A 26,711-nucleotide genomic window follows, 5' to 3' on the forward strand; every position below is an offset into this window, starting at 1 on the left:
CTCCTGCTCCTTGTCGGCTGTGTCTGGAAGGTGGGTGCTTTTACTTGGGTCTTAGAGATTCTCCAGTACTTTTGTATATATTTTAGTCAGTAGTTGTGAAAGTAGCTCTCACGAGCCAAAAGTGTTCCCTGAAAATGACATACTACATCACATGTGCAGATTTGTGAACATTGAACCACGTTTCTTGTTCTCTCTCACTCTGCTGGGTGTGCATCTTGCCAGCTGTCACTCAGATGGCGAGGGGCTGAAGCTCATTGCTTTGCTTCATCTTGGCCAGGTCGCAGAGTTAAATGACAACTTGTTCTCAACTGGCCTTCCTGGTTAAATAAAGGTTAAATATTTTTTATTTTTTTAATTGGCTTAACCTGTCTAGGATCAGCGTGGCGCTAGCGGCACCCCCCCCCCCCCCACTGAAAAACCAGTGCCGCGAAATTCAAAAAAAATATTTTTTTAAAATATTTAACTTTCACACATTAAAGTCCAATACAGCTAATGAAAGACACAGATCTTGTGAATCCAGTCAACATTTCCGATTTTTAAAATGTTTTACAGGGAAGACACAATATGTAAAGATGTACATCTATTACCTAAAAACACATTAGCATAATCCACCATCTTTTATTTGTCCACCAACACCAGTAGCCATCACCAATTCGGCTAAACTAAGATATTTATAGCCCCTAACCAACAAAAAAACTCATTAGATGACAGTCTGATAACATATTTATGGTATGGGATAGGTTTTGTTAGAAAAAAGTGCATATTTCAGGTAGATGGCATAGTTTACAATTGCACCCACCATCACAAATGGACTAGAATAATTACAATGAGCAACGTGTTTACCTAACTACTAATCATCAAACATTTCGTAAAAATACACAGCATACACGAATCGAAAGACACAGATCCTGTGAATACAGACAATATTTCAGATTTTCTAAGTGTCTTACAGCGAAAACACAATAAATCGTTATATTAGCTTAGCACATAGCAATTAGCAGCCCAGCATTGATTCTAGCCAAAGTGAGCGATAAAAGTCAACATCGCCAAAAGATATTAATTTTTTCACTAACCTTCTCAGAATTCTTCCGATGACACTCCTGTAACATCACATTACAACATGCATATACAGTTTGATCGAAAATGTTTATATTTAGCCACCAAAATCATGGTTAGACAATGTGAAATGTAGACAGGCTGGTCAGAAAATGTCCTTGCGCCACTTAGACAGTGATCTACTCTTATACATAAATACTCATAAACGTGACTAAAAAATATAGGGTGGACAGGGATTGATAGACAATTTAATTCTTAATACAATTGCGTTATTACATTTTTTAATTTATCCTTACTTTTCAATACAGTTTGCGCCAAGCGAAGCTACGTCAAAAAACATGGCGTCCTAAGCCACTAAAATGTTTCGACAGAAACACGATTTATCATAATAAAAATGTCCTACCTTGAGCTGTTCTTCCATCAGTATCTTGGGCAAAGGATCCTTTCTTGGGAGAAATCGTCTTTTGGTGGAAAGCTGTCCTCTTGCCATGTGGAAATGTCAACTGCGTTCGGGATGAACTGAAAAGCGTGCCCAACTTTTCACATCGTTGCAAAAATAAATGTCCCAAAATCGCACTAAACGGATATAAATTGCTATAAAACGCTTTAAATTAACTACCTTATGATGTTTTTAACTCCTATAACGAGTGAAAAGATGACCGGAGAAATATAACAGGCTAAACTAACGCTTGGAACAGGTGCGCGCCGGGGTCCTCTAGGCTCATGACGCAGCTCCCAAAGAATGACTAGCTTCAGGGTTTTTTGATTTGTAGGGCCTGTGAACGCGCAATCGACCCCGTTGGAATCGTCATCACGTAAAGGCATCCAGGGGAAGACGTAAGAAGTGTCCGTATAGTCATAGCAACGACAGTGCCCTTTTAAATGACTTCAGAAGAGTGGCCAACATTTCTCAAATCTGACTCCATGTCAGGGAAATTGCTGTAGAATGGGCTCTGTTCCACTTAGAGACAAAATTTCAACTCCTATAGAAACTATAGACTGTTTTCTATCCAATAATAATAATAATATGCATATTGTACGATCAAGGATTTTGTGGGAAGCCGTTTAAAAAATTAGCCACATTAGCATAAATAGTCTAAACAGCGCCCCCATCCCCAACAGGTTAAACTAATTGCTGGGGGCATTTAGGAGAAATGGCCCTGTACGGCTTCCAGAAAACAGTTTTCAAACAAGGGATTTCAAATCAATTAGAATTTATCACATGCGCCGAATACAACCGGTGAAGACCTTACCGTGAAATGCTTACTTACAAGCCCTTAACCAACAAGGCAGTTTTAAGAAAAATACGAGTTAAGAAAATATTTACTAAATAAAGTAAAAAATAGTAACAATAATGAGGCTATATACAAGGGGTACCGAGTCAATGTGCGGGGATACAGGTTAGTTGAGGTAATATGTACATGTAGGTAGGGGGAAAGTGACTTTGCATAGATAATAAACAGCGAGAAGCAGCAGCGCGGGGGAGTCACGCAAATAGTCTGGGTAGCCATTTGATTAGCTGTTCGGCAGTCTTATGGCTTCGGGGTAGAAGCTGTTAAGAAGCCTTTTGGACCTAGACTTGGCGCTCCGGTACCTCTTGCCGTGCAGTAGCAGAGAGAGTCTATGACTAGGGTGGTTGGAGTCTTTGACAATTTTTAGGGCCTTCATCTGACACCGCCTGGTATGTAGGTCCTGGATGGCAGGAAGCTGGGCACCAGTGATGTACTGGGCCATACGTACTACCCTCTCTGTAGCATGAATTAATATTTAGTGGATAATTGAGGGAAGACAGTAATTTTGCTCATAGATTAGGCATGTATGAACTACACAATGGCACATCGAGCCCAAAGCGGGAGGTTTAAAATATACTTAAGTCGCCAAAGTCCCAGAGGATGTCTTTTAAGTGCTTCAGTTGTAAGACATTAAGGTCTGCATTACACTTCCTCTCGGTCTCTCTTCTTCCTCCTAGGGGCCGTCGTTTTCCGAACTAATAGTGTGCATCACACCCCTTTGTTACCATCCTGGACCTGTATGTAGGTAATGAATACTCAGCCTACTGTATGTCTACTCTTTAGTGTCCTTACTGACTCATGGTCATGTCCCCTGATGCAGGAGGCAGTATAGACTAAGGCTAGACTAGAGGACAGAAGGGGCAGGTTGCTGGATAGATACTGTACTGCTGATTAGTGCTGTCTGTGTGAGGGAACCCTGCTAGGCCTAGGTGTGAACAACTGCTTCAACAGACTCCTGGCAGAGAGGAGGCATGCAGCCCCTAACCAGACCACATCTCTCCATCCCACCACTGACATTGGATCAAACCGGACATAGCAGATGTAAAATAAACACCTGAGCGGCCTTTTGTTCTTTATTTCTTGTCCTGACGAGGAAAAAACTGTTTCTCTTCTGCGCTGTTGAACCAATCCAGTAAATGTGGAGGAGTTGTTAAGATGGAGTGTCGTCTTGTTAACGTCCAAAAGCAGAAGTCGCGTCACAGGCTTTATCCATTTCCCCTGAAAAGCGGATGCATCTGGAGCAACTACCCTGAAGAGGTTGGGCTGGTTGCTATGGGATGGTGCCCCAGATATTGGGGATTGATATGCCTCTTCATTATTTGACAAGTGTGTGGTGTTTGTTTTGAAATATGTTTTAGTATTCTGAGCCTACTGAGGTGCAAAACTACTTTCTCTTTACTGATGTTACAACTAACTCCATGCTGTGTACTCATCTCACATCTGCTCAACCTATGTCCAACTCATCTGAGGATTAGTAAGCTTTTTAGTGCAGCTATCTATCAATACTACTCCATAAAATGGAGTGGAGACGTGTGCATTCAGTGAGTCCGCTAAGCCCATGGCTGGCCCAGCTCTGCTGATTCCAGGGCCCTGCTGCCTGGCTGGCTCTATCCTGGCTGGCTCGATCCTGGCTGTTATTAATCCAGGACCATCACTCCTCCACAGCCATCATCAATGTTGCTTCAAGCCCCTGATCAGCCAGATAAATCAGCCTCTCTCTGACGGTGAGGACTAGCCAACACCATAATGAGTTAACTTTCAGAATGATCTCCATAATGTATTTTCTTCCCTCCAAGGAGCCTTGTGTAGCAATAACTCATATCAGGCATCATCCCAGAGAGGGATTCATTTGGGATGCATGTGTCACTTAATTCAAGTTGAGCTTTGATTTTTGGTGCCCATGTAAGAAGAAGAAGCCAGGTTGCTGTGGTCTCCAGAGTGGTGTTACCAGGTAGATTAGATCCTGTCTTCCTAGTGGCTTTGGCCAGGTTCAAGACAAAGATCAAGTGACTGAGCGTGTCGAGTCATGGATTTAGCAGATTCACTCCTCAGGGTGTAATTAAAAGTTGATCTTGACAGCAGGAAATGACTTGACACGGGATGATCGTGTAGCATGCTACCAAGATGCACTTTTCACTTTGTCACAATGGCACGGCCTCTGTGGCTATGATATGCTCTCTTCTCAAAGAAACCAGACCTCTTCCTGTTTGTTTTTATCCCTAATCTCTCACCCTGATATTCTCTCTCTCCCCCACAGAACTCAATACGGCACAATCTGTCATTGAACAAGTGTTTTCTCAAAGTGCCTCGCTCCAAAGATGACCCAGGAAAGGTAAGAGGACTGTCAGTTCAAACCCAACATACAGAGATGACAGTAAATGGAGTGGGAATAAACAGCTGCTGTCCACAGGTTGATGTAGCATTCTAGACACACACACACATATACATAAATATATATATACTCTTGCAATCTGCACTAGAAATCTGTTAGTTTTGAACGTCTGCCAGTGCTGCCAGTTTAGAAATGCATGGCATGCTCTTAATCTATTATCAACAGTTCACCCACCCAAAATTGCATGGCAAATGTAAATGAGTTATTTTTAAGACCGGCAAGTCAGACTAAGTTGAAGATGTGGTAAAAAGTAGTGATGCTTCGATATGACATTCTTGGCCGATACCGATATCCAATATTTTCCTAGCCCCCCAAAAAAACAATACCGATAACGATGTTTAAAATTTTAGCTGCCTTTTTAGCCTTTCACTCTCTACTTTCTCTTCTCTCTCTACTCTCTCTCTCTCCTCCTACTCTACTCTCTCTCTCCTCCTACTCTACTCTCTCTCTCCTCTCTCTGCTCTCTCTACACTCTGCTCTCTCTCTACTCTCTGCTCTCTCTACTCTCTACTCTCTCTCTCCTCTCTCTGCTCTCTCTACACTCTGCTCTCTCTCTACACTCTGCTCTCTCTCTACACTCTGCTCTCTCTCTACACTCTGCTCTCTCTCTACACTCTGCTCTCTCTCTACACTCTGCTCTCTCTCTACTCTCTGCTCTCTCTACTCTCTACTCTCTCTCTCTACTCTCTGCTCTCTCTCTTCTCTCTCTACTCTCTGCTCTCTCTCTACTCTCTGCTCTCTCTCTACTCTCTGCTCTCTCTCTACTCTCTGCTCTCTCTCTACTCTCTGCTCTCTCTCTACTCTCTCTCGCTCTCTCCTCTCTCTCTCTCCGCTCTCTCCTCTCTCTCTCTCCGCTCTCTCCTCTCTCTCTCCTCTCTCTCTCCGCTCTCTCCTCTCTCTCACTCCTCTCTCTCCTCTCTCTCCACTCTCTCTGCTCTCTCTCTGCTCTCTCTGCTCTCCGCTCTCTCTGCTCTCTCCGCTCTCTCTCTCTCTCCGCTCTCTCTCTCTCTCCGCTCTCTCTCTCTCTCTCCGCTCTCTCTCTCTCTCCGCTCTCTCTCTCTCTCCGCTCTCTCTCTCTCTCTCCGCTCTCTCCTCTCTCTTTCTGCTCTCTTTCTGCTCTCTCTCTGCTCTCTCTCTGCTCTCTCTCTGCTCTCTCTCTGCTCTCTCTTCCGCTCTCTCCTCCGCTCTCTCTCCGCTCTCTCCTCCGCTCTCCCTCCGCTCTCCCTCCGCTCTCTCTCCGCTCTCTCTCCGCTCTCTCTACTCTCGCTCTCTCTCCTCTCGCTCTCTCTCCTCTCCGCTCTCTCTCCTCTCCGCTCTCTCCTCTCCGCTCTCTCCTCTCCGCTCTCTCTCCTCTCCGCTCTCTCTCCTCTCCGCTCTCTCTCCTCTCCGCTCTCTCTCCTCCCAGTTCTCTCTCCTCTCCGCTCTCTCTCCTCTCCGCTCTCTCTGCTCTCTCTCCTCTCCGCTCTCTCTGCTCTCTCTCCTCTCTGCTCTCTCTCTGCTCTCTTTGCTCTCTCTCGCTCTCTCTGCTCTCTCCGCTCTCTCTCTCTCTCCGCTCTCTCTCTCTCCGCTCTCTCTCTCTCCGCTCTCTCTCTCTCTCCGCTCTCTCTCTCTCCGCTCTCTCTCTCTCCGCTCTCTCTCTCTGCTCTCTCTTCCGCTCTCTCTCCGCTCTCTCCTCCGCTCTCTCCTCCGCTCTCTCCTCCGCTCTCCCTCCGCTCTCCCTCCGCTCTCTCTCCGCTCTCTCTACTCTCGCTCTCTCTCCTCTCCGCTCTCTCTCCTCTCCGCTCTCTCTCCTCTCCGCTCTCTCTCCTCTCCGCTCTCTCTCCTCTCCGCTCTCTCTCTCCGCTCTCCTCTCTCTCTCCTCTCTCGCTCTCTCCTCTCTCGCTCTCTCCTCTCTCCTCTCCTCTCCGCTCTCTCTCCTCCCAGCTCTCCCCCCTCTCCGCTCTCTCTGCTCTCTCTCCTCTCTGATCTCTCTCTGCTCTCTCTGCTCTCTCTCGCTCTCTCTGCTCTCTCTCGCTCTCTCTGCTCTCTCCGCTCTCTCTCTCTCCACTCTCTCTCTCTCTCCACTCTCTCTCTCTCTCCGCTCTCTCTCTCTCCGCTCTCTCGCTCTCCTCTCTCTCTCTCTCTCCGCTCTCTCTCCGCTCTCCTCTCTCTCTCTCTCTCTCCTCTCTCTCTCTCTCCTCTCTCCTCTCCGCTCTCTCTCCTCCCCCCAGCTCTCTCTGCTCTCTCCGCTCTCTCTCTCTCAACTCTCTCTCTCTCTCCGCGCTCTCTCTCTCTCCGCTCTCTCTCTCCGCTCTCTCTCTCCGCTCTCTCTCTCTCCTCTCTCTCCTCTCTCTCTCCGCTCTCTCTCCGCTCTTTCCGCTCTCTCTCCGCTCTCTCCTCCGCTCTCTTCTCTCTCTCTGATCTCTCCTCTCCGCTCTCTCCGCTCTCTCTCCTCTCCGCTCTCTCTGCTCTCTCTCCTCTCCGCTCTCTCTGCTCTCTCTCCTCTCCTCTCTCTGCTCTCTGCTTTCTCTCTCCTCTCGCCGCTCTCTCTCTGCTCTCTCCCCTCTCTCGCTCTCTCCCCTCTCTCGCTCTCTCCCCTCTCTCGCTCTCTCCCCTCTCTCGCTCTCTCCCCTCTCTCGCTCTCTCCCCTCTCTCGCTCTCTCTGCTCTCTCTCCTCTCCGCTCTCTGCTCTCTCTCCTCTCCTCTCTCTGCTCTCTGCTTTCTCTCTCCTCTCGCCGGTCGCTCTCTGCTCTCTCACCTCTCTCGCTCTCTCCCCTCTCTCCCCTGTCTCGCTCTCTCCCCTGTCTCGCTCTCTCCCCTGTCTCGCTCTCTCCCCTGTCTCGCTCTCTCCCCTGTCTCGCTCTCTCCCCTGTCTCGCTCTCTCCCCTGTCTCGCTCTCTCCCCTGTCTCGCTCTCTCCCCTGTCTCGCTCTCTCCCCTGTCTCGCTCTCTCCCCTGTCTCGCTCTCTCCCCTGTCTCGCTCTCTCCCCTGTCTCGCTCTCTCCCCTGTCTCGCTCTCTCCCCTGTCTCGCTCTCTCCCCTGTCTCGCTCTCTCCCCTGTCTCGCTCTCTCCCCTGTCTCGCTCTCTCCCCTGTCTCGCTCTCTCCCCTGTCTCGCTCTCTCCCCTGTCTCGCTCTCTCCCCTGTCTCCGCTATCGCCCCTCTCTCTCCGCTATCGCCCCTCTCTCTCCGCTATCGCCCCTCTCTCTCCGCTATCGCCCCTCTCTCTCCGCTATCGCCCCTCTCTCTCCGCTATCGCCCCTCTCTCTCCGCTATCGCCCCTCTCTCTCCGCTATCGCCCCTCTCTCTCCGCTATCGCCCCTCTCTCTCCGCTATCGCCCCTCTCTCTCCACTCTCTCTCTCTCTCCGCTCTCTCTCTCTCTCTCCGCTCTCTCTCTCTCTCTCCGCTCTCTCTCTCTCTCTCCGCTCTCTCTCTCTCCGCTCTCTCTCTCTCCGCTCTCTCTCTCTCCGCTCTCTCTCTCTCCGCTCTCCTCTCTCTCTCTCTCCTCTCCGCTCTCTCTCCTCTCTCCTCTCCGCTCTCTCTCCTCCCCCCAGCTCTCTCTCCTCTCCGCTCTCTCTGCTCTCTCTGCTCTCTCGCTCTCTCTGCTCTCTGCTCTCTCCGCTCTCTCTCTCTCAACTCTCTCTCTCTCTCCGCGCTCTCTCTCTCTCCGCTCTCTCTCTCTCTGCTCTCTCTCTCTCCGCTCTCTCTCTCTCCTCTCTCTCCTATCTCTCTCCGCTCTCTCTCCGCTCTTTCCGCTCTCTCTCCGCTCTCTCCTCCGCTCTCTTCTCTCTCTCTGATCTCTCCTCTCCGCTCTCTCCGCTCTCTCTCCTCTCCGCTCTCTCTGCTCTCTCTCCTCTCCTCTCTCTGCTCTCTGCTTTCTCTCTCCTCTCCGCTCTCTCCGCTCTCTCTCCTCTCCGCTCTCTCTGCTCTCTCTCCTCTCCTCTCTCTGCTCTCTGCTTTCTCTCTCCTCTCGCCGCTCTCTCTCTGCTCTCTCCCCTCTCTCGCTCTCTCCCCTCTCTCGCTCTCTCCCCTCTCTCGCTCTCTCCCCTCTCTCGCTCTCTCTCCTCTCCGCTCTCTCTGCTCTCTCTCCTCTCCGCTCTCTGCTCTCTCTCCTCTCCTCTCTCTGCTCTCTGCTTTCTCTCTCCTCTCGCCGGTCGCTCTCTGCTCTCTCACCTCTCTCGCTCTCTCCCCTCTCTCCCCTGTCTCGCTCTCTCCCCTGTCTCGCTCTCTCCCCTGTCTCGCTCTCTCCCCTGTCTCGCTCTCTCCCCTGTCTCGCTCTCTCCCCTGTCTCGCTCTCTCCCCTGTCTCGCTCTCTCCCCTGTCTCGCTCTCTCCCCTGTCTCGCTCTCTCCCCCTGTCTCGCTCTCTCCCCTGTCTCGCTCTCTCCCCTGTCTCGCTCTCTCCCCTGTCTCGCTCTCTCCCCTGTCTCGCTCTCTCCCCTGTCTCGCTCTCTCCCCTGTCTCCGCTATCGCCCCTCTCTCTCCGCTATCGCCCCTCTCTCTCCGCTATCGCCCCTCTCTCTCCGCTATCGCCCCTCTCTCTCCGCTATCGCCCCTCTCTCTCCGCTATCGCCCCTCTCTCTCCGCTATCGCCCCTCTCTCTCCGCTATCGCCCCTCTCTCTCCGCTATCGCCCCTCTCTCTCTGCTCTCAACTCTCTCTCTGCTCTCAACTCTCTCTCTGCTCTCGCCTCTCTCTCTGCTCTCTCGCCTCTCTCTCTGCTCTCTCGCCTCTCTCTCGCCCCTCTCCGCTCTCTCGCCCCTCTCCGCTCTCTCGCCCCTCTCCGCTCTCTCGCCCCTCTCCGCTCTCTCGCCCCTCTCCGCTCTCTCGCCCCTCTCCGCTCTCTCGCCCCTCTCCGCTCTCTCGCCCCTCTCCGCTCTCTCGCCCCTCTCCGCTCTCTCGCCCCTCTCCGCTCTCTCGCCCCTCTCCGCTCTCTCGCCCCTCTCTCGCTCCTCTCTCGCTCCCCTCTCGCTCCTCTCTCGCTCCCCTCTCGCTCCCCTCTCGCTCCTCTCTCGCTCCTCTCTCGCCCCTCTCTCGCCCCTCTCTCGCCCCTCTCTCGCCCCTCTCTCGCCCCTCTCTCGCCCCTCTCTCGCCCCTCTCTCGCCCCTCTCTCGCCCCTCTCTCGCCCCTCTCTCGCCCCTCTCTCGCCCCTCTCTCTCCTCTCCTGCTCCTCTCTGCTCTCTCTCCTCTCTGCTCTCTCGCTCTCTCTCTCCTATCTCTCGCTCTCTCTCCTATCTCTCGCTCTCTCTCCTATCTCTCGCTCTGTCCGCTCTCTCCTCTCTCTCTCTTTCTCTCTCGCTCTCTCTCTCTCTGCTCTCTCTCGCTCTGCTCTCTCTCGCTCTGCTCTCTCTCGCTCTGCTCTCTCTCGCTCTGCTCTCTCTCGCTCTGCTCTCTCTCGCTCTGCTTTCTCTCGCTCTGCTTTCTCTCGCTCTGCTCTCTCTCGCTCTGCTCTCTCTCTCCTCTCTCTCTCTCTCTCTCTCTTTCTGCTCTCTCTCTCGCTCTGCTCTCTTGCTCTCTCTCCCCTCTGTACTCTCTCCCCTCTGTACTCTCTCCCCTCTGTACTCTCTCCCCTCTGTACTCTCTCTCTGCTGTCTCGCTCTCTCTGCTGTCTCGCTCTCTCTGCTGTCTCGCTCTCCCTGCTGTCTCGTTCTCCCTGCTGTCTCGCTCTCTCTGCTGTCTCGCTCTCTCTGCTGTCTCGCTCTCTCTGCTGTCTCTGCTCTCCCGCTCTCTCTCTCCACACACTCACACAGGCTTGAAGTGCTACACCGAGCTATGAACTGTAGAGGATGGGGACTGAATGCTTAATTTCATGTTTTGCTGTAATCCTCTGATGTTGACTCTCCTGGGAGCTGCTCCACTAAATACAAACCATATATTGCTGTATGGATCCCAGTCCAAATGCATGGCCAACATGCTCGCTTCCTTAATGTTTCATTTGGAATTTCTCTCCCCCCGAAGATAACTTCAAAGAAGCGCTAGCCTCTCTTGATATGTTACATCAATATTGTAATGTGGCAGGAATATGAGCACTGCTGGTTTTATGAGATAGGCAAGAGCCATGTCTTTCTCTGAGATGGAGAGAGAGAGATGATGGCAGGCATGGCATACTCCTTTACCATGGAGGTAAGGGGGTACAGTGTAATGCCGATACAACTCCCACTGCAGATAGACCTACATATTCATTTACATGATGTTAACTGGTTAGTTTCAACTCAGTGACTAGGGTCTGTTTTCAATGATGGACGTGTTTGGCTTACAGGAACTACGTCACTACTTGTAATTAAGAATTGTTTCTTAACTGACTTGCCTAGTTAAAGGTTAAATGAAAAATATATATACTTTACCCACTTGAATAAAATACAAGAGATGGCTAGCAAGAGAGATTACGGAGGTTATTTTATTGAGTGCATTTCGTCTTACACTCTTGGGAATTGGCCTGTATGGATAGGGCTAAATTAATGTTTCTTACATAGGAAATATGAAAAGTGTCTGCCTGAGAATTGAACTCTGTGGCACCCCCATAGAGACTGCCAGAGGTCCGGACAACAGGCCCTCCGATTTGACACACTGAACTCTATCTGAAAAGTAGTTGGTGAACCAGGTGAGGCAGTCATTTGAGAAACAAAGGCTGTTGAGTCTGCCAATAAGAATGTGTTGATTGACAGAGTTGAAAGTCTTGGCCAGGTCGACGAATACGGCTGCACGGTATTGTCTTTTATTGATGGTGGTTATGATATCGTTTAGGACCTTGAGCGTGGCTGAGGTGCACCCATGACCTGCTCGGGAACCAGATTGCATAACGGAATAGTTACTGTGGGATTCGAAATGGTCAGTGATCTGTTTGTTAACTTGGCTTTCGAAGACTTTAGAAAGGCAGGGTAGGATGGATATAGGTCTGTAACAGTTTGGGTCCAGGGTGTCTCCCCCTTTGAAGAGGGGAATGACCGCGGCAGCTTTCCAAACTTTGGGGATATCAGACGATGTGAAAGCGAGGTTGAACAGGCTAGTAATAGGTGTTGCAACAATTGCGGCGGATAATTTTAGAGAGGGTCCAGATTGTCTAGACCAGCTGATTTGTAGGGGTGTAGATTTTGCAGCTCTTTTAGAACATCAGCTATCTGGATTTGGGTGAAGGAGAAGATGAGGAGGCTTGGGTAAGTTGCTGTGGGGGATGCAGAGCTATTGACCAGGGTTGGGGTAGCCAGGAGGAAAGCATGGCACCCGCAGAAAATTGCTTATTGAAATTCTTGATTATCGTAGATTTATTGGTGGTGACAGTGTTTCCTAGCCTCAGTGCAGTGGGCAGCTGGGAGGAGGTGCTCTTATTCTCCATTGACTTGTGTCCCAGAACTTTTTGGAGTTTATGCTACAGGAAGCAAATTTATGTTAGGAAAGCAAAGGCTCGCTTTTTCAAACTGCCTGTGTATATTGCTTCCTAACTTCCCTGAAATGTTGCATATCGCTGGGGCTATTCGATGCTAATGCAGAACGCCACAGGATGTTTTTGTGCTGGTCAAGGGCAGTCAAGTCTGGAGTGAACCAAGGGCTATATCTGTTCTTAGTTCAATTATTTTTTTGAACGTTGCATGCTTATTTAAGATGGTGAGGAAAGCACTTTTAAAGATTAACCAGGCATCCTCTACTGACGGAATGAGGTCAACATCCTTCCAGGATACCCGGCCAGGTCGATTAGAAAGGCCTGCTCGCTGAAGTGTTTTTGGTAGCGTTTGACAGTGATGAGGGGTGGTCGTTTGACTGCGGACCCATTACGGATGCAGGCAATGAGGCAGTGATCGCTAAGATCCTGGTTGAAGACAGCAAAGGTGTATTTGGAAGGCAGGTTGGTCAGGGTGATATCTATGAGGGTGTCCGTGTTTAGGGTTGTACCTGGTAGGTTCCATGATAATTTGTGAGATTGAGGGCAGCTAGCTTAGATTGTAGAACTGCCGGGGTGTTAAGCATATCCCAGTTTAGGTCACCTAACAGTACAAACTCTGAAGATAAATGGTTGGTGATTAATGGGAGCTGAGGGATGTCTTTAACAAGCGGGAACAGTGAGACTTTTTTCTGGAAAGGTGGATTTTTAAAAGTAGAAGCTCAAACTGTTTGGGTACAGACCTGGATAGCATGACAGAACTCTGTAGGCTATCTCTGCAGTAGATTGCAACTCCACCCCCTTTGGCAGTTCTGTCTTGGCGGAAATGTTGTAGTTGAATGGAAATTTTTGGTGGCCTTCCTAAGCCAGGATTCGGACACGGCTAATACATCATGGTTGGGGGAGTGGGCTAAAAGCAGTGAAAAAAACAAACTTAGGGAGGAGGCTTCTGATGTTAACATGCTTGAAACCAAGGCATTTACCGTTACAGAAGTCAACAGGTAATGGCACCTGGGGAATAGGTGTAGTACTGGGGGCTACAGGTCCCGGGTTAACCTCTACATCATCAGAGGAGGAGTAGGATAAGGGTACGGCTAAAGGCTATAAGAACTGGTTGTCTAGTGCGTTCGGAACAGAGAATTAAAGGAGCAAATTTCTGGGCGTGGTAGAATAGGTTCAAGGCATAATGTACAGACAAGGGTATGGTTGGATGCGAGTACAGTGGAGGTAAACCTAAGCGTTGGGTGATGAGAGAGGTTTCGTCTCTGGTGGCATCAGTTAACTTAGGTGAGGTCTCTGTATGTGTGTGGGGTGGGACCAAAGAGCTATCTAAGGCATTTTGAGCGGGACTGAGGGACCTACAGTGAAATAAAACAATAAAACTAGCCAAGACAGCAGTAGACAAGGCATATTGACATTGGAGAGAGGCATAAAGCAATCACAGTTGTTGATCAGGAGAGTTAAGACAACAATGGGTAAATGGCGATGAATGGGCAGAGCAGGTCAGTTAGGTACATAAAGGACCTGAGTTCGAGGCTGGGGCCGACAGGTAAACAAAATGACGTACTGTGTTATTGAAACAGTCCAGGGGGCATCAGAAGTGTAGCTGAGTGATCATAGGGTTAAAAGAGCAGCAATAGGTGAGTCAGGGTGCCATTCGGTTGTCACTACTACGCTAGGCGAGCAGGGGACACAGCGTTCAGAAAAGCTTGCGGCCCGGGGCTAGTAGATGGTTTTTCGGCGACATCGTAACAAAATACCCTGTTGAGACCACATCCGGCGATCACGTTGGCAGTCCAGTCGTGATGGATTGGCGGGGCTCCGTGTCGGATTATGGTAGAGAGAAGCAGTCCGATATGCTCTGGATTGATATCGCACTGTGCAGACTGGCAGGTGTTGTCCGAGCTAAGGCTGGCTAATGCCGGGGGGGGGAAAAGGTGAGGATCGCTAGCCGTGGACTAGTAGCCAAAGACTAGTAGCTAGTTAGCTGGTGAGCTCCTGATGGAAGTTCCAGTTATAAGGAATTAAAATAGCAGATCCGTGCCATATTTGTTGAGGTGGTTTGCAGGAAGTATATATATTTCGTAGATATAGAGATTAAGATGTATATGAAAAATACAGGCTATTTACATGGGATAAGACCAAGACATATATACACGTCCTACTGCGCTGCCATCTCGAAAATAAAAAATAATTATGGCAGCCCCCCGCACCTTTTTGATTCAGAGGGGTTGGGTTAAATGTGGAAGACATTTCACTTGAGTGCATTCAGTTGTACAACTGACTAGGTATCTCCCTTTCCTTACCTTGTCACAACACAACTGATTGGCACAAACGCATTAAGAAGGAAAGAAATTCCACAAATTAGCTTTTAACAAGGCACACTTGCATTCCAGGAGACTACCTCATGAAGTTGGTTGAGAGAATGCTAAGAATATGCATAGCTGTCATCAAGGCAAAGGGTGGCTACTTTGAAGAATGTCAAATATAACATATGTTATGATTTTTTAAACACCTTTTGTACACAGGGATTTCACGTTTTTGACTGCACTGGCCTTTAACTGGTAGGGAACGCTAAGTGTACTGCATATTCCATGTCCTGTATCTAATCTAGACTGAGATGGGGAAACCAGAGAACGTGAGTTGACATGCGTACTGTAGGGAGGGAAAGTCAGCTTCCTTTTTGATAACAGGTATAGCAGTTAAACAGTGCTTCTGGTGAAATCTTCACACGATCATCATGGCCTTTGTTTAGAGACTGAATAGTTGGAGCTTAGTTTCATAACAGTTGTAGCTTACAATATGGACACACACACACTTGCCTTGCCAGGCTTTGCTATGATGCAGTGTATTTGTGAATAATTTAAGAACTCTTTAAATGGGTTTGTTTTTTCCCCCCATCGAGTCTCATGGGAGCGTGTGGAGAAATGCAGAAACCCCCTTCCCAAGGGTTTGTGCTTAGATTTTTTTTCTAAATTAAAAGAAACGCCACCCAGCCCGGCCCTCTACGGGGACAGTGGTTTTGAGTCTACCAGGAGCTCTAATTGAATCAGTTAACCCCTAAATCAGTTAACCCCTAAATCAGTTAACCCCTAAATCAGTTAACCCCTAAATCAGTTAACCCCTAAATCATATATTTAGCAGTAAAACCGATGCTATGATCATTACACGGAGCTCAGGCAGCTCACCTTCAGACGTCCTTAGACGTTTCTCTGTCTGTTACTCTCAGCCTTTTACACTGAAGACAACGCCACCAAATATACCAACAATGGAATTGGGCTACAGAGCTGAGAGTATAATGGGATTTACTTCAGACATATATTATTATGAGATGTCTATCTCTGGTTGGTTGCACTGTGAATTATTCTCCCTCTGAGGGAAATGCTAATCGACCCCAAGCTTTGAAAATATAAAACATATTTGCTCAACATTATATTGCTGCAGTGTTTCAAAATAAAAGCCCGGAATAAAACCCAGGATGATGCTTTAGATGGCGGTAGTACTGTGACTGGAGTATGGTACACCTTATTGTATGGATTACATTAGACACAGGTTGTTGAAACCGTACCTCTCCTCTTCTGTTGTCCAGACTGACAATTTCAAAAAATATGTTGAATTGATTCTCTCTGCTTAAGAAGAATTTTAAAAGTCCTGATCTCACTTTCCCTTGGCAATTGAGATCTTATCGGGATTAATATAAAATATTTAAAATCGTGTTGCATGTGGCTTCAGGGAGGAACACCATAGAAAAATGTATTAAATGGGGCTGAATGCAGAGCTAAATAATGCAGCTGGAGTGTGGAGCTGCAGCCCCAGAGCCAGCAGGTCTATTCTCTCCTTGATTAGCCGGGCTCAGACCTGGGCAGAAAGCCAACACGTTGCTCCAGCTCCCAGCCCAGCTACAGTTGGCTACCTACACTACCGGAGGCTGAGAAAGCACTGCTTCAGGAGGAGCTTAGCATTTCACCAGCCCCTGTCTCTAACTACGGAGCATCACAGACGAGGAGAAGCCACACAACACAGCTCCCTCCAATATAAAACAAAGCCACACACACACTTATCACACACCACTATTTACTCTTGGATTGTGTTTTAATAGCATTTGTTAAAGCCCTATTGTGTCAGTCCCAAAGAGAAGCCTCCGATTCCTTTACCCTTTGTCTGGAGATATGAATCCCTCATGTCCAACGCTAACGTCCCTGTGGTATCAGGCCAGGCAGGGCATTGTCTGTTCTGTGTTCTTTACTGTGGTCCCTCTCTCCACAGGGCTCCTACTGGGCCATAGACACCAACCCAAAGGAGGACGCCCTGCCCACACGGCCAAAGAAGAGGCCGCGGTCCGGAGAGCGAGTGAGTCCTCCAGACACGCCACATCCTCCCCTGAAGCTTTGTGTTTTTACCGCATGTAGATACCCTCTCTTAAACCATGCCATCACCAGTAATGATGAGTGCGCTTATGTGGAGAATTGGGTAACCATATCATACAAAGTCTTCACATACAGCAAAAAAAAATAATTATGTTCAATCTCTCTCTGATAGACCTCTTTGTCTCTGCCTCTCTCCCGTATACTGTCTCACTCACACGCGTGTACACACACACAGACACACACACACGCGCGCAGGCACGCAGTAGGAGTTTCTCCTCCCTTTATGTAACTGCCTCTGGATGAGTCTCAGTCTTGTCTTGTAGCAGGCTCCTCATTAATAAACTATGCCCCAGGCTGCTGTTACTTACATACATTGCATTCTGCAGTCATCTTTTTTTAAACTTTTTTTAAACTTTTTTTTTTACAAACATCAATTTATGTGCACTGGCTGTTCATTCTGAGCGTGAGCTTTTGTCTTTAATTATGTATGGGTTGTGTCCAATGTAACGCACAGCCTGACTGGTTTAGTAAACTGCCCAGATTGACCTGGCTCTGAGGCATCCATCCATCTCCTCCTGGCTGCTGCGGGCGGCAGTCTGGCCCGCTACAAGACATACAGAGACAGACACAAAGACCCACTCACTCAGTTAACCAGCCACGTGTATGTCTGTGGTTCTAAGATGGGGAGGGAGAGGTGCACATCCTATACTATACAGTACCTACACCTGTGTGTTTGTGTGTAAATTAGTTTAAATATAGTCATTGGTGTGTAATTCTAAAGCAAAACAAATGCACAGAATTCACACTATTCACCCACCCTGAGGTTTGTGCATGTATGTTGTTAGTGCACATGCACACCATCCTCCCTTACTACAGATGTGACTGTTGGCCTACAAGGCATCCCATTAAGTCTCAGACATTTAGAAAATTGTGACTTTGTGAAATCTCATTTATGTTTATCATGAATTAAAATTGGTATTGTTGCCAGCCAATCCTCTTACAGTAAGCAGTTTTGGCAGACAGACATGGTGGAGTTATCTCCCCCAGCGGCACGCCCGCAACTCGCAGAGAGCAATGGGGGCTCTTCTCTTCATCTCCTCAGGAAATATTTCAAATGTGACCTAAATAAAGGTGTTGCTTCTTTTGTTATTTATAAATGGTCCTGGTGTATTTTCCATACTAGAGATCTGCATTCCTCCCTCTTGCCTAGAAGGAAAACTAGCTTCCTAACAAACACGGCAACATATGAGTGTTAAAACCTATACCTTCGTACTTATGGCTTGAGGTTATGTATTATTCTTAGAATTAGTTAAGAGTGAATATTTTAGTGGTCCTATATTTCATAATTGGCTAAAAGTAATACTTTTCCCTCCCTCCCTCCCCAAGGCTTCCACACCGTACACCCTGGAGTCGGAGTCTTTGGGAATGGACTGTATGATCTCTGGAAGTGCCTCTCCAACTCTGGCAATCAACACTGTGACTAACAAGGTACCTACCCAGCATGCACCTGCACACACTGCACCACCCTGACCCCTCCTTCCTCCCTCTGCCCACCCACCTACAGCTTGTTCCTCACTGAGAGCAGCACTCAACCGAGATACACACACACACACACACCACACACACACACACACACACACACACACTACAGTACATCTCACAACACACAGCTGCACGGCAGCACAAGAAACACTGTATAGATGGATACACACACACACACACACACACACATACACACACACACACCACAACAACAGGGGATTACTCATTCTGTTCAATACAATATTGATGTTGAGTATGGTATTTGAGTTGAGTATCGTGATGATAACTCTGGTATTGGTATTGAAATCAAAATTCTGGTGTCGTGACAACACTACTCTACACACACCTGAAAGTTCATGGAGATGCCCAGTCCTTTTCTGGTCTGTCCATGAGATATGGTTGGGTTGCCTAGCCTCACGACTCACACTAAAGTTATCATTGATGTCGTTTGTGGTGACGAGGGGTGTTGTACTAAACAAAGTAATCCATTTGATTGTCTCTAACAAATCAGAGTATCAAAGTCAAACCGCCGCTTTATCTTTGTGTCTTCTGGACCAATCAGACGTCCCCGAATGTGTTCACATTCGGTGAGGGGTCAGGCAAGTACTCAGATCCAGATTCGTTGTGGAGAAGAAACTAAGGTCCACGGACGTGCCGTAGCGTTTGGCTGGAGGAGTCTGGGTAGGCTGGCAAGACAGTACTGTGTGTGTGGATGTCTGTTGCCGTATAACCCTCACTGCAGAGAAAGAGCGGGAGAAGCCACAGGGACTGCAAGCTATTGGCGTTGAATACGCTGTTCACTCTGAAATTGAAATAGGCTTTTTAACCTTAAGCCCTCTCTTCTGGGCCCAGTGGGGGCAGCTTTCTGGAGTAACCTACAAGAGTCGCTCATTCATTTACTGCAGCGAGCATAAAAAAAATACTGGGTTTTATATAAAGGGAGGGGGGGGGTGCTTTGGGGTAGAGTACTTGAGGGTGGAATTTGTGAGAAGAGGAGGGTGGTCTTGCGCTTCTACCCTCGTGGGGATCTGAAGTCCCCACAAGGATAGTAAAACGAGGAAAATTCTCCCTCGTTGGGACATTTCCCACATCCCGACGAGAACAAAGGCTATTTTGGGGTTTAGGTTTTGGGCTTAGGGAAATACATTTTAGGGCCTCACGAGGATAGAACCGTGTGTCTGACTGCGTGTGTGTGTGTGCAGTAAGGGGGAGTGGTGTGTGTCTGCCCTTTCGGTAGGAGGACTGTCTTTGGCGAGTGAGACGGGCTAGGCTAAGCCCCTGTAAACACACACACTGCTCTTATCTCAACAAATAATCACTTGCCATCGATTTGCTGGGAAATTGAGGTTTCAAACCGTGTTAAATGACCAACTGAGGACATCCTTCATAGATAACAACAGTTTGATTTCACACATAAGAATCATGGGATACAAAACCCTCAAAATTCTGAACATCCCTGCTTCAGGCAAGGTTACAGCGGGGCTGTGTTTGTGTGTGTGATGTTATGAGTGTCTTTTGTTCTCCTGATTGTAACTGTTGCTATGATAAAGTGGAGAAGCAGCAGCAGATCTGAGCCCTACTCCTGAGAGGGCTTGTTTCTCACTGTGTTACACTGTAAACATACAACTGGCCACACCTCTTTTGGTGCACTGTGCCAAACCACAGGAATTCCCTCTTTCTCGCTCTCTATTTTCCCTCTCTCATGTTCCTGCCTTCTCTGAGAGGCCAATGGGAGGCCGTGTCAGGACTACAGAACCAGTGAGAATCCCAACACTGTCTGTTAGACGTGCCTCAAGTCTCCCCCCTGCCTTTCATTCTCTCTCTCTTACACACACACACGTTTTAAAACATTTTTCTCTGGTCTATTCTGAGGTAGCTGTTTGCAATGGTTGTGAATGAGACAGAAGTCTGGCACTAGAGCGTGATAAAGGAAGGGGGATTGTCGGAAGAAGTGTGTGTTTACTGAGGAAAAGTCTGGCCCTGTGCTTTGCTTCTCTTTCTCCCTCTTAAATCCTGTGAGCAGGGATTCTGCTGAACACTGGCAGGCATTGTTAAAGACATCTGGGTGAATCTCGCTTTGATTTCATAATCCAAGTCTCATGCTCCAGATTATAGTCTTATGTAAAAGACACACCTGGCTTTTTACTTAATGTACTGCTAAGAATAGAACACACACTAACTCCTGCTAGTTGCTAGCACCAAACACGCATCAGGATTTACTGTGGCAGGAGTTCCTGCCTGTGTGAGCATGCTTGTCTTTGTGGGACTGGATGACTTTGCGTGTGTGTGAGAGACATGATGACTGGGTTTTGGTCTGTGACTGTGTGGCGTGCTCGAGTGGGCGTCTTGACTCTGGGGTCTGTGTAAACCACAGAGCAGTGAGGTCTGGAAATCATCACACTGGATCAGGGGAGTAAAAATAGATTGGTGGTTTAAGGCTAAAACCCGCTTATGACTTCATTACATGTAACATTTATATTTCTGCAGCGCACTGTTTGATTAGCATTGTAGTGCTGATTTTGAGACGTGCCTAAGCCCTCAGTCTTAGCTGCTCATTGATTTCCTCCTTCACGCTAATGAACACTGGAGCCAAGCCCACACTGAGTGGTGGAAGGCAAGAGCCGACTAATTAGCTTCTCTTTCATCCCCTTCCCCCACCACACATTCACTACAACACTGGATCCAATACTCTCTCCTCTGACTGTTATTAAAGCACTACATTTTTGTGTCATTCTCTGGCTGAGTGAGAGCCCACAATGACACACTACTGAGAGAGAGTGCTGTGTGTCAGGATTAGTGCTTTTGAGGACAAGTTTGGTTATAAAAAAATTATCACGGATTTCAGTTTTGATTATCTTTTTCAACATTAAATGCATTATGAAACAATGACAAATTATTTTAATCCCAAAATAGTGAACATTGAATTGCCAAAACATTGAAAACACTCTTGTCTTTGTCAGTTCCACATTGGGTAGACATCAATAGAAAAAGAGGACATTACTATCAAATTATATTTCAGTTGTGTGTATTACTTGGTTTTTATTTGATGGTGTTATTATTTTTCATTCTTTAAAGCCATCTCATCTCTTCTCAGGCAGTAGCAGGCAGCCAGCCAGCCAGACAGCCAGACAAACATCTAACGTTCTCTGTGCTCCCCATACTGTACTGTCTTTGAGTCATCCTATTTAGCTAGGCTAGCTTGCTAGCTAGTAGCTGCTTATGGATGATACATAGCTGTCTGACAATCATTTGACTAGTTCTTCAAATTATATATGGCATACATACAAGACCGCTTATGAGCAACTACTCCAACTATCAATCGGGTAGAGCTACCTCAAGAACTGTCTCTATCCCTCTCATTATTGTGTTGTGTACATTCTCATGTGGTCTGTGTAGGCTAGCCGTCTCTGTCCTAGCCGGGAAGGACAGGCACGATGGATTCTGTTCATTGTAGTTAATTACCACGTTTCTGCGCTGAACTAGGTCATATATTTGCCTAATGAAATATACAACTCCCTTCAGCCCAGCGTCCCAGAGAGTTCTTGACAAAATGTATCTTGTGAATGATTTGGTTTCTCTCTAGAGAAAAATAACGAACTGTGGGACGCTGAGCTGAAGGGAGTTGTAGTTTTCATTAGGCAAATAGTCTACCTATTTCAGCGCAGAAACGTGGTAATTAGCTACTATGGAATTCAAGTAATTGAACTGACGTTTGTCAATTAGTTGTTTAATAACCACCCCCCCCAAAAAAATGTGGTTAATTGCTCAGAACTAGTCAGCGTGGCTGTACTCAGACTGCCTATATAACAGTTACAGAGGGCAGCAGCCAGATCTGGGTTTAAATGGTGTGTTTTCTTTCCAACACTGAGCGGATGATTAAGCTTGCCTGGTTTGACAGATTTGCCGGGTTTTCACTTTTGTGATTATTCCATTGGTTCCATTGTGCCAGGCAAGCTCAATCAAGCACAAGTACTATTTGAGCTCAGATCTGGAGGTGAGTCAGGCCTAGACTTCTCTCTGGCCTCAGAAAGCAGAGCAGTCTTCATGTCCTGCTGCTGCTGTGTGTTACACTGAGAGAGAGGGTGCAGGCAGGGCCACAGCCACTCAGCCTGATAAGCAGAGAGCCCTGACTGGACACTGGGCAAGACTGAGCACACATCACCAGCCCCATCCAGGATGTTAGTGCTGCTGCCAATACCTGCCCTGTCACACACACCAGCCAGTAGCATCGCTCGCATAGCTGCCATTCCACACATCCTTTCAGTTTCACAAAATGGAAAAAAATGAATGCACGTCTATTCTCTCCGGATCTCATTATATTCATCGCCAGATTGCTATTAAGTAGCACTGGTGGTAGAAACAATCTGTTGTGTGACACCACAATACACCATTTTGTCTTTAGCAAAGCCTTTTCAGATGATAATAATGAAGATGGGCACGTTGCAGTGCTCTGGTTGCTTGCGTTGCTGTATTGAAAGGTCAGGGTCTCGGTTGAATTGAAGACCTTTGTTGTCCCAAACCGATTTGCGCTCTGTGAGCAGATGGGTCTGACACGGCCAGTAGTGTGACCTTTAGTAAAAAAAAAAAGACGCTCTCCCTTACCTACCCAGAGAGAAGAGCCTTTACCTGGACACTTATTCAGAAGGAGACCCTGTGGCTCAGATAGCTGTGGAGCTTCAGACATTTTTTTCCTGGCCAGCCACCCTCTCAGTCCAAAAAAAGCACTCTGATAACATCCAGTACACAAATGCTTTGCATGCACACACATGTATCGAATTCCTACACACACAGCCACACGCACACAAACCAAATTCAGTTTGTTACGGAACAAAACCCATCCCCGCCCATTATTTGGGCAAATGGTGGCTCACCATCAGAATGATAATGATTGTATATGGCATGCAGTTATTCGTCAAACCCTGTTGGTGTATTTCTAGGTTGTGTGATGTGCGGTATGCAAGAAAAGCTAACACAGCCTCTTCTTATTTCAGGTGGCATTATACAACCCAGACCAGGATGGGAGTGACAGCCCAAGAAGCAGCCTTAACAACAGCCTGTCTGACCAGAGTCTGGCCTCCGTCAATTTAAACAGTGTGGGCAGCGTGCACAGCTACACACCGGTAAGAGCTCACACTGCAACCTCCTCTAACCACAGTGTTACAGCTATACACACTGCTAACACCAAGCAACACAAACAACTACAGGATCCCAGTTAGAAAACATTTAGAACCGTGATTCTCAGCTGGTTGGTTGCGGGAGGTTTTGAATGGGATGTGATTGTCTGTGTAAAAAAAAATATAGAATTTATTTTTATTAAACATACTCCATTCTGAACTTAAACAACTAAAACCAGGTATAACGTGTGTAGAAGTGATAATGAACCTATATTTTAAAGTAATTTAACCTTCTGAAGTAAAATAGTTCAATCATATAATTTTCAATATAGATTTATTAGCAGCGCTATTTAACGGATTTGGTTGATTTTATTGTTTCAAACCAGTAAGCATGAAAGCTCAGACACACTGGTAGGATTGTCAAATGTTTGCCTGTGTTCACACAGCAAAGTTAAAATACTCCAAACCATAAGGTATCAATAGTGTTGTTTGGCAATGCTTATACACGCGTATTGCTTATGGTCTAGATTTCAAGCGATCTGTTGATACTTGTCTAATACTGTCAGTGCCAGGCCATCGCCAAATGTTTAGCTAGATAGTTCAAGTTAGCATATTCGCTAACTAGCACAACATAGCTACCTAGCTAAGGACACTGCACTAACTCAGCGGCTAACACAGGCAGCTGTTTCATGGAAATGAGCTAATCCATTATGATTCAATTATGTCAATACTAGCTACAGTGGTTAGATAGTATGTAGTGTTGTGTGCATTGTCTGTGAACTTAGCTTGCTACCATCCCATAGCCAACATTACATATGAAGTGTGACTGGTTGATTCGTGGATGTACAGAGAAAATGCCCTCGTCTTTTTTCCCTTTTTTTCTTTGCTCCCAGAATCTCACTGCCGATAGACTGCCGATAGGTACTAGCTAGAACAAAAGTGACGAATCTGCTGATTATACTTGTAGAATCGCAATCCTTGTCAATGGCCAACAACATGACTTTGAGCCAATCGGCGATCACGAACGTTACTACTGGGTCGGCCTGCAGCAGGTACCGCTTTTGTTCTAGCAAGTACCTATCGGCAGTCTATTGGCAGTGAGATTCTGTGTATTTCATGCTTAACATTCTTCATCAAGAATATCGGTGAAATATAATTAAAAAGGTGGGACTGTTGTTCCATTGTCATTTAATTAGTACATTTACAAGCAATATATATATATTTTTTAGTTTTCCAGATTGCATTTTGGCAACAAAATTCGCAATGCGGATATTGGATTGAGACAGACCACCTGGTTCAATTTCGGTCCTAAGGCAAAACCAGTTGAAAACCACCGATTTTAGAACATGCATGTCAATCTCTAACCACCGTACCCCAGCTGTACATCAGCTGAAACCAAACAAGCACCACAAATAACTGTCACTGTATCACAGTTAGAAATACAGGAATTCAGGCAGTGCATGCCAATCTCTTATCACAGTAGATAGCTGTAACCCTGGAACTTAAACACAGTGTATCAGCTCCAATCTGAGGGCAGTGCCCCAGACCAGTTAGTTACTGTATATCTCATATGATCCGAGAGACCCAGGAGTTTCCCTTCAGAAGAGCTATAGACAGTGAGAGACTAAAGAGGTCGGGGGGTTGGTGCTCTAGCGCAGAATATCAGGGCGGGGTTGAGGGAAAGTGAGAGCTGTACACACTCTTGGAGAGCAGACAAAGAGAGCTGTTGCCTGTGATGCCTTCCCACCAGAGATGCCCCCTTCTTTGGTGGGGTCCTCCTGCTTCCCATAGTGCTATTGCTCCAGGCTCTCTGCATCGATCCGTTCAGACTGATGGATGTCCCTCCAGTGCTGCTGCTGAGAGCAGACTGTTTCCTACTGCCTCACTTCAGCCAGGCAGACTCAGACTGGATTCTTTTGCAAGGCAATCTATACTGTAGCCCACCAGTATGTCTGCGAAGCCCTTTGCTGTGTTAAAGAATGTGTACTCTAACAGCAGGGCTACTTTAAGTGATAGCTCCATTATTAGTGTCCTTCACATGTTAAACCTGGTATGGCTTGAAAGCTACCTCTGTGATGCTGCGATTAAAGGATATATACTGTTCTTAAACATCTAGTCTACTTCATGTAAATGTAAGGTACCTCCACAGTTATAGAATAGTGATTGCTCCATATTAGTGTTTTTCTCATCATTAACCTTATTAGACCGTCTTTTAGAGGGCAACATTGCCTGCACTCTTATACACCATTGGATAAAATTGACCCTCACACTACTGTACATGGGTAAAATGATTGCTTATTTGTACAAGGCTTTTGTGTTTTTGTTTTAAATACGTTTTGCAGGTCATCTATTGTATTGGCTTTGTGTTGATTTTGGTTTCTCTTTTAATACTTTTTGAGAAGGTTGCAAACAGCGATCAAGACAATCAAAGGCATGTAGTTGATGTTTAGTTTGAGGAGTGACCACTTTACACCAGCTTTTTAGCTGCTCATGGGTTCTTGGCAGTTTAATTAGGTTAGTGGACAGGACTAAAATATAAGCCTTGATCTGTTGCACCAAAAATGTACTGAACAAAAATATAAACGCATTATGCAACAATTTTAATGATTTTACTGAGTTACAGTTCTTTATACAAATCAGTCAAATGACTGGGAAGGAGCGCAGCCATGTATGGGCCTCGGAGGGCAGAAGGGTTTTATTACAGACAGAAATACTCCTCAGTTTCATCAGCTGTCCGGGTGGCTGGTGTCAGACGATCCTGCAGGTGAAGAAGCCGGAAGTGGAGATCCTGGGCTGGCGTAGTTACACATGGTCTGCGGTTGTGAGGCTGGTTTTACATACTGCCCCAAAAAATGTAACTACATTGGAGGTGGCTTATGGTAGAGAAATTAACATTTAATTCTCTGGCAACAGCTCTGGTGGACATTCCTGCAGTCAGCATCCAAATTGCACGCTGCTTCAAAACTTGAGACGTCTGTGGCATTGTGTTGTGACAAAACTGCACATTTTAGTGACATTTTATTGTCCCCAGCACAAAGTGCACCTGTGTAATGATCATGCTGTTTAATCAGCTTCTTGATATGCCATACCTGTCAGGTGGATGGATTATTTTGGCAAAGGAGAAATGTTCACTAACGGGAATATTAACAAATTTGTGCACAAAATTTGAGAGAAATTAGCTTTTTGTGCAGATGGAACATTTCTGGCATCTTTTATTTTAGCTCTTGCAACATTGGACCAAACCTTTACATGTTGTTTATTTTTGTTCAGTGTAGAAAAATGTTTTGCATGAAATGTTTGTGGCTCTCTTGTTCTCCAGCAGATCCATGTGCAGATATCCATTGATGTCTCTGAGACGTATGTTTCCCAGTCAAGTGTCAGTGTTCGATGGTGTAGTCGGTGCTCTTCACCAGTTAAAGTGAAAGTTGTAGTCTGTGTTTGGCTGTGGTAATAGGTTTGTATTGTAGTTAGTATGTTAGACGGAGGTGTGTACCGCTAGGTTGTACTGCATGACAGAACACAGCCGTCAGTGTTGGGTGTTGAGTAGATGTAATTCACTGCTCCAAAATCTCTAATTATCTCTCCTCTATTTCTACTC

At 46.8% G+C, this 26,711-nt stretch overlaps 1 protein-coding gene across 2 annotated transcripts in view; it reads left to right on the forward strand.

Moving 5' to 3' along the window:
• LOC129851165 (forkhead box protein J3-like) overlaps positions 1-26,711 on the forward strand; it is a 127,481-nt gene that overhangs the window by 91,181 nt on the left and 9,589 nt on the right. For both annotated transcript variants that reach the window (XM_055917511.1, XM_055917510.1), the window contains 4 exons: positions 4,606-4,680; positions 16,357-16,440; positions 17,844-17,945; positions 22,991-23,119. In XM_055917511.1, coding sequence (XP_055773486.1) covers positions 4,606-4,680; positions 16,357-16,440; positions 17,844-17,945; positions 22,991-23,119 — 390 coding nt within the window. The remainder of the gene's footprint in view (positions 1-4,605; positions 4,681-16,356; positions 16,441-17,843; positions 17,946-22,990; positions 23,120-26,711) is intronic.

The sequence above is a fragment of the Salvelinus fontinalis genome, chromosome 3 (assembly GCF_029448725.1).
Source record: "Salvelinus fontinalis isolate EN_2023a chromosome 3, ASM2944872v1, whole genome shotgun sequence".
Lineage (NCBI taxonomy): Eukaryota > Metazoa > Chordata > Actinopteri > Salmoniformes > Salmonidae > Salvelinus > Salvelinus fontinalis.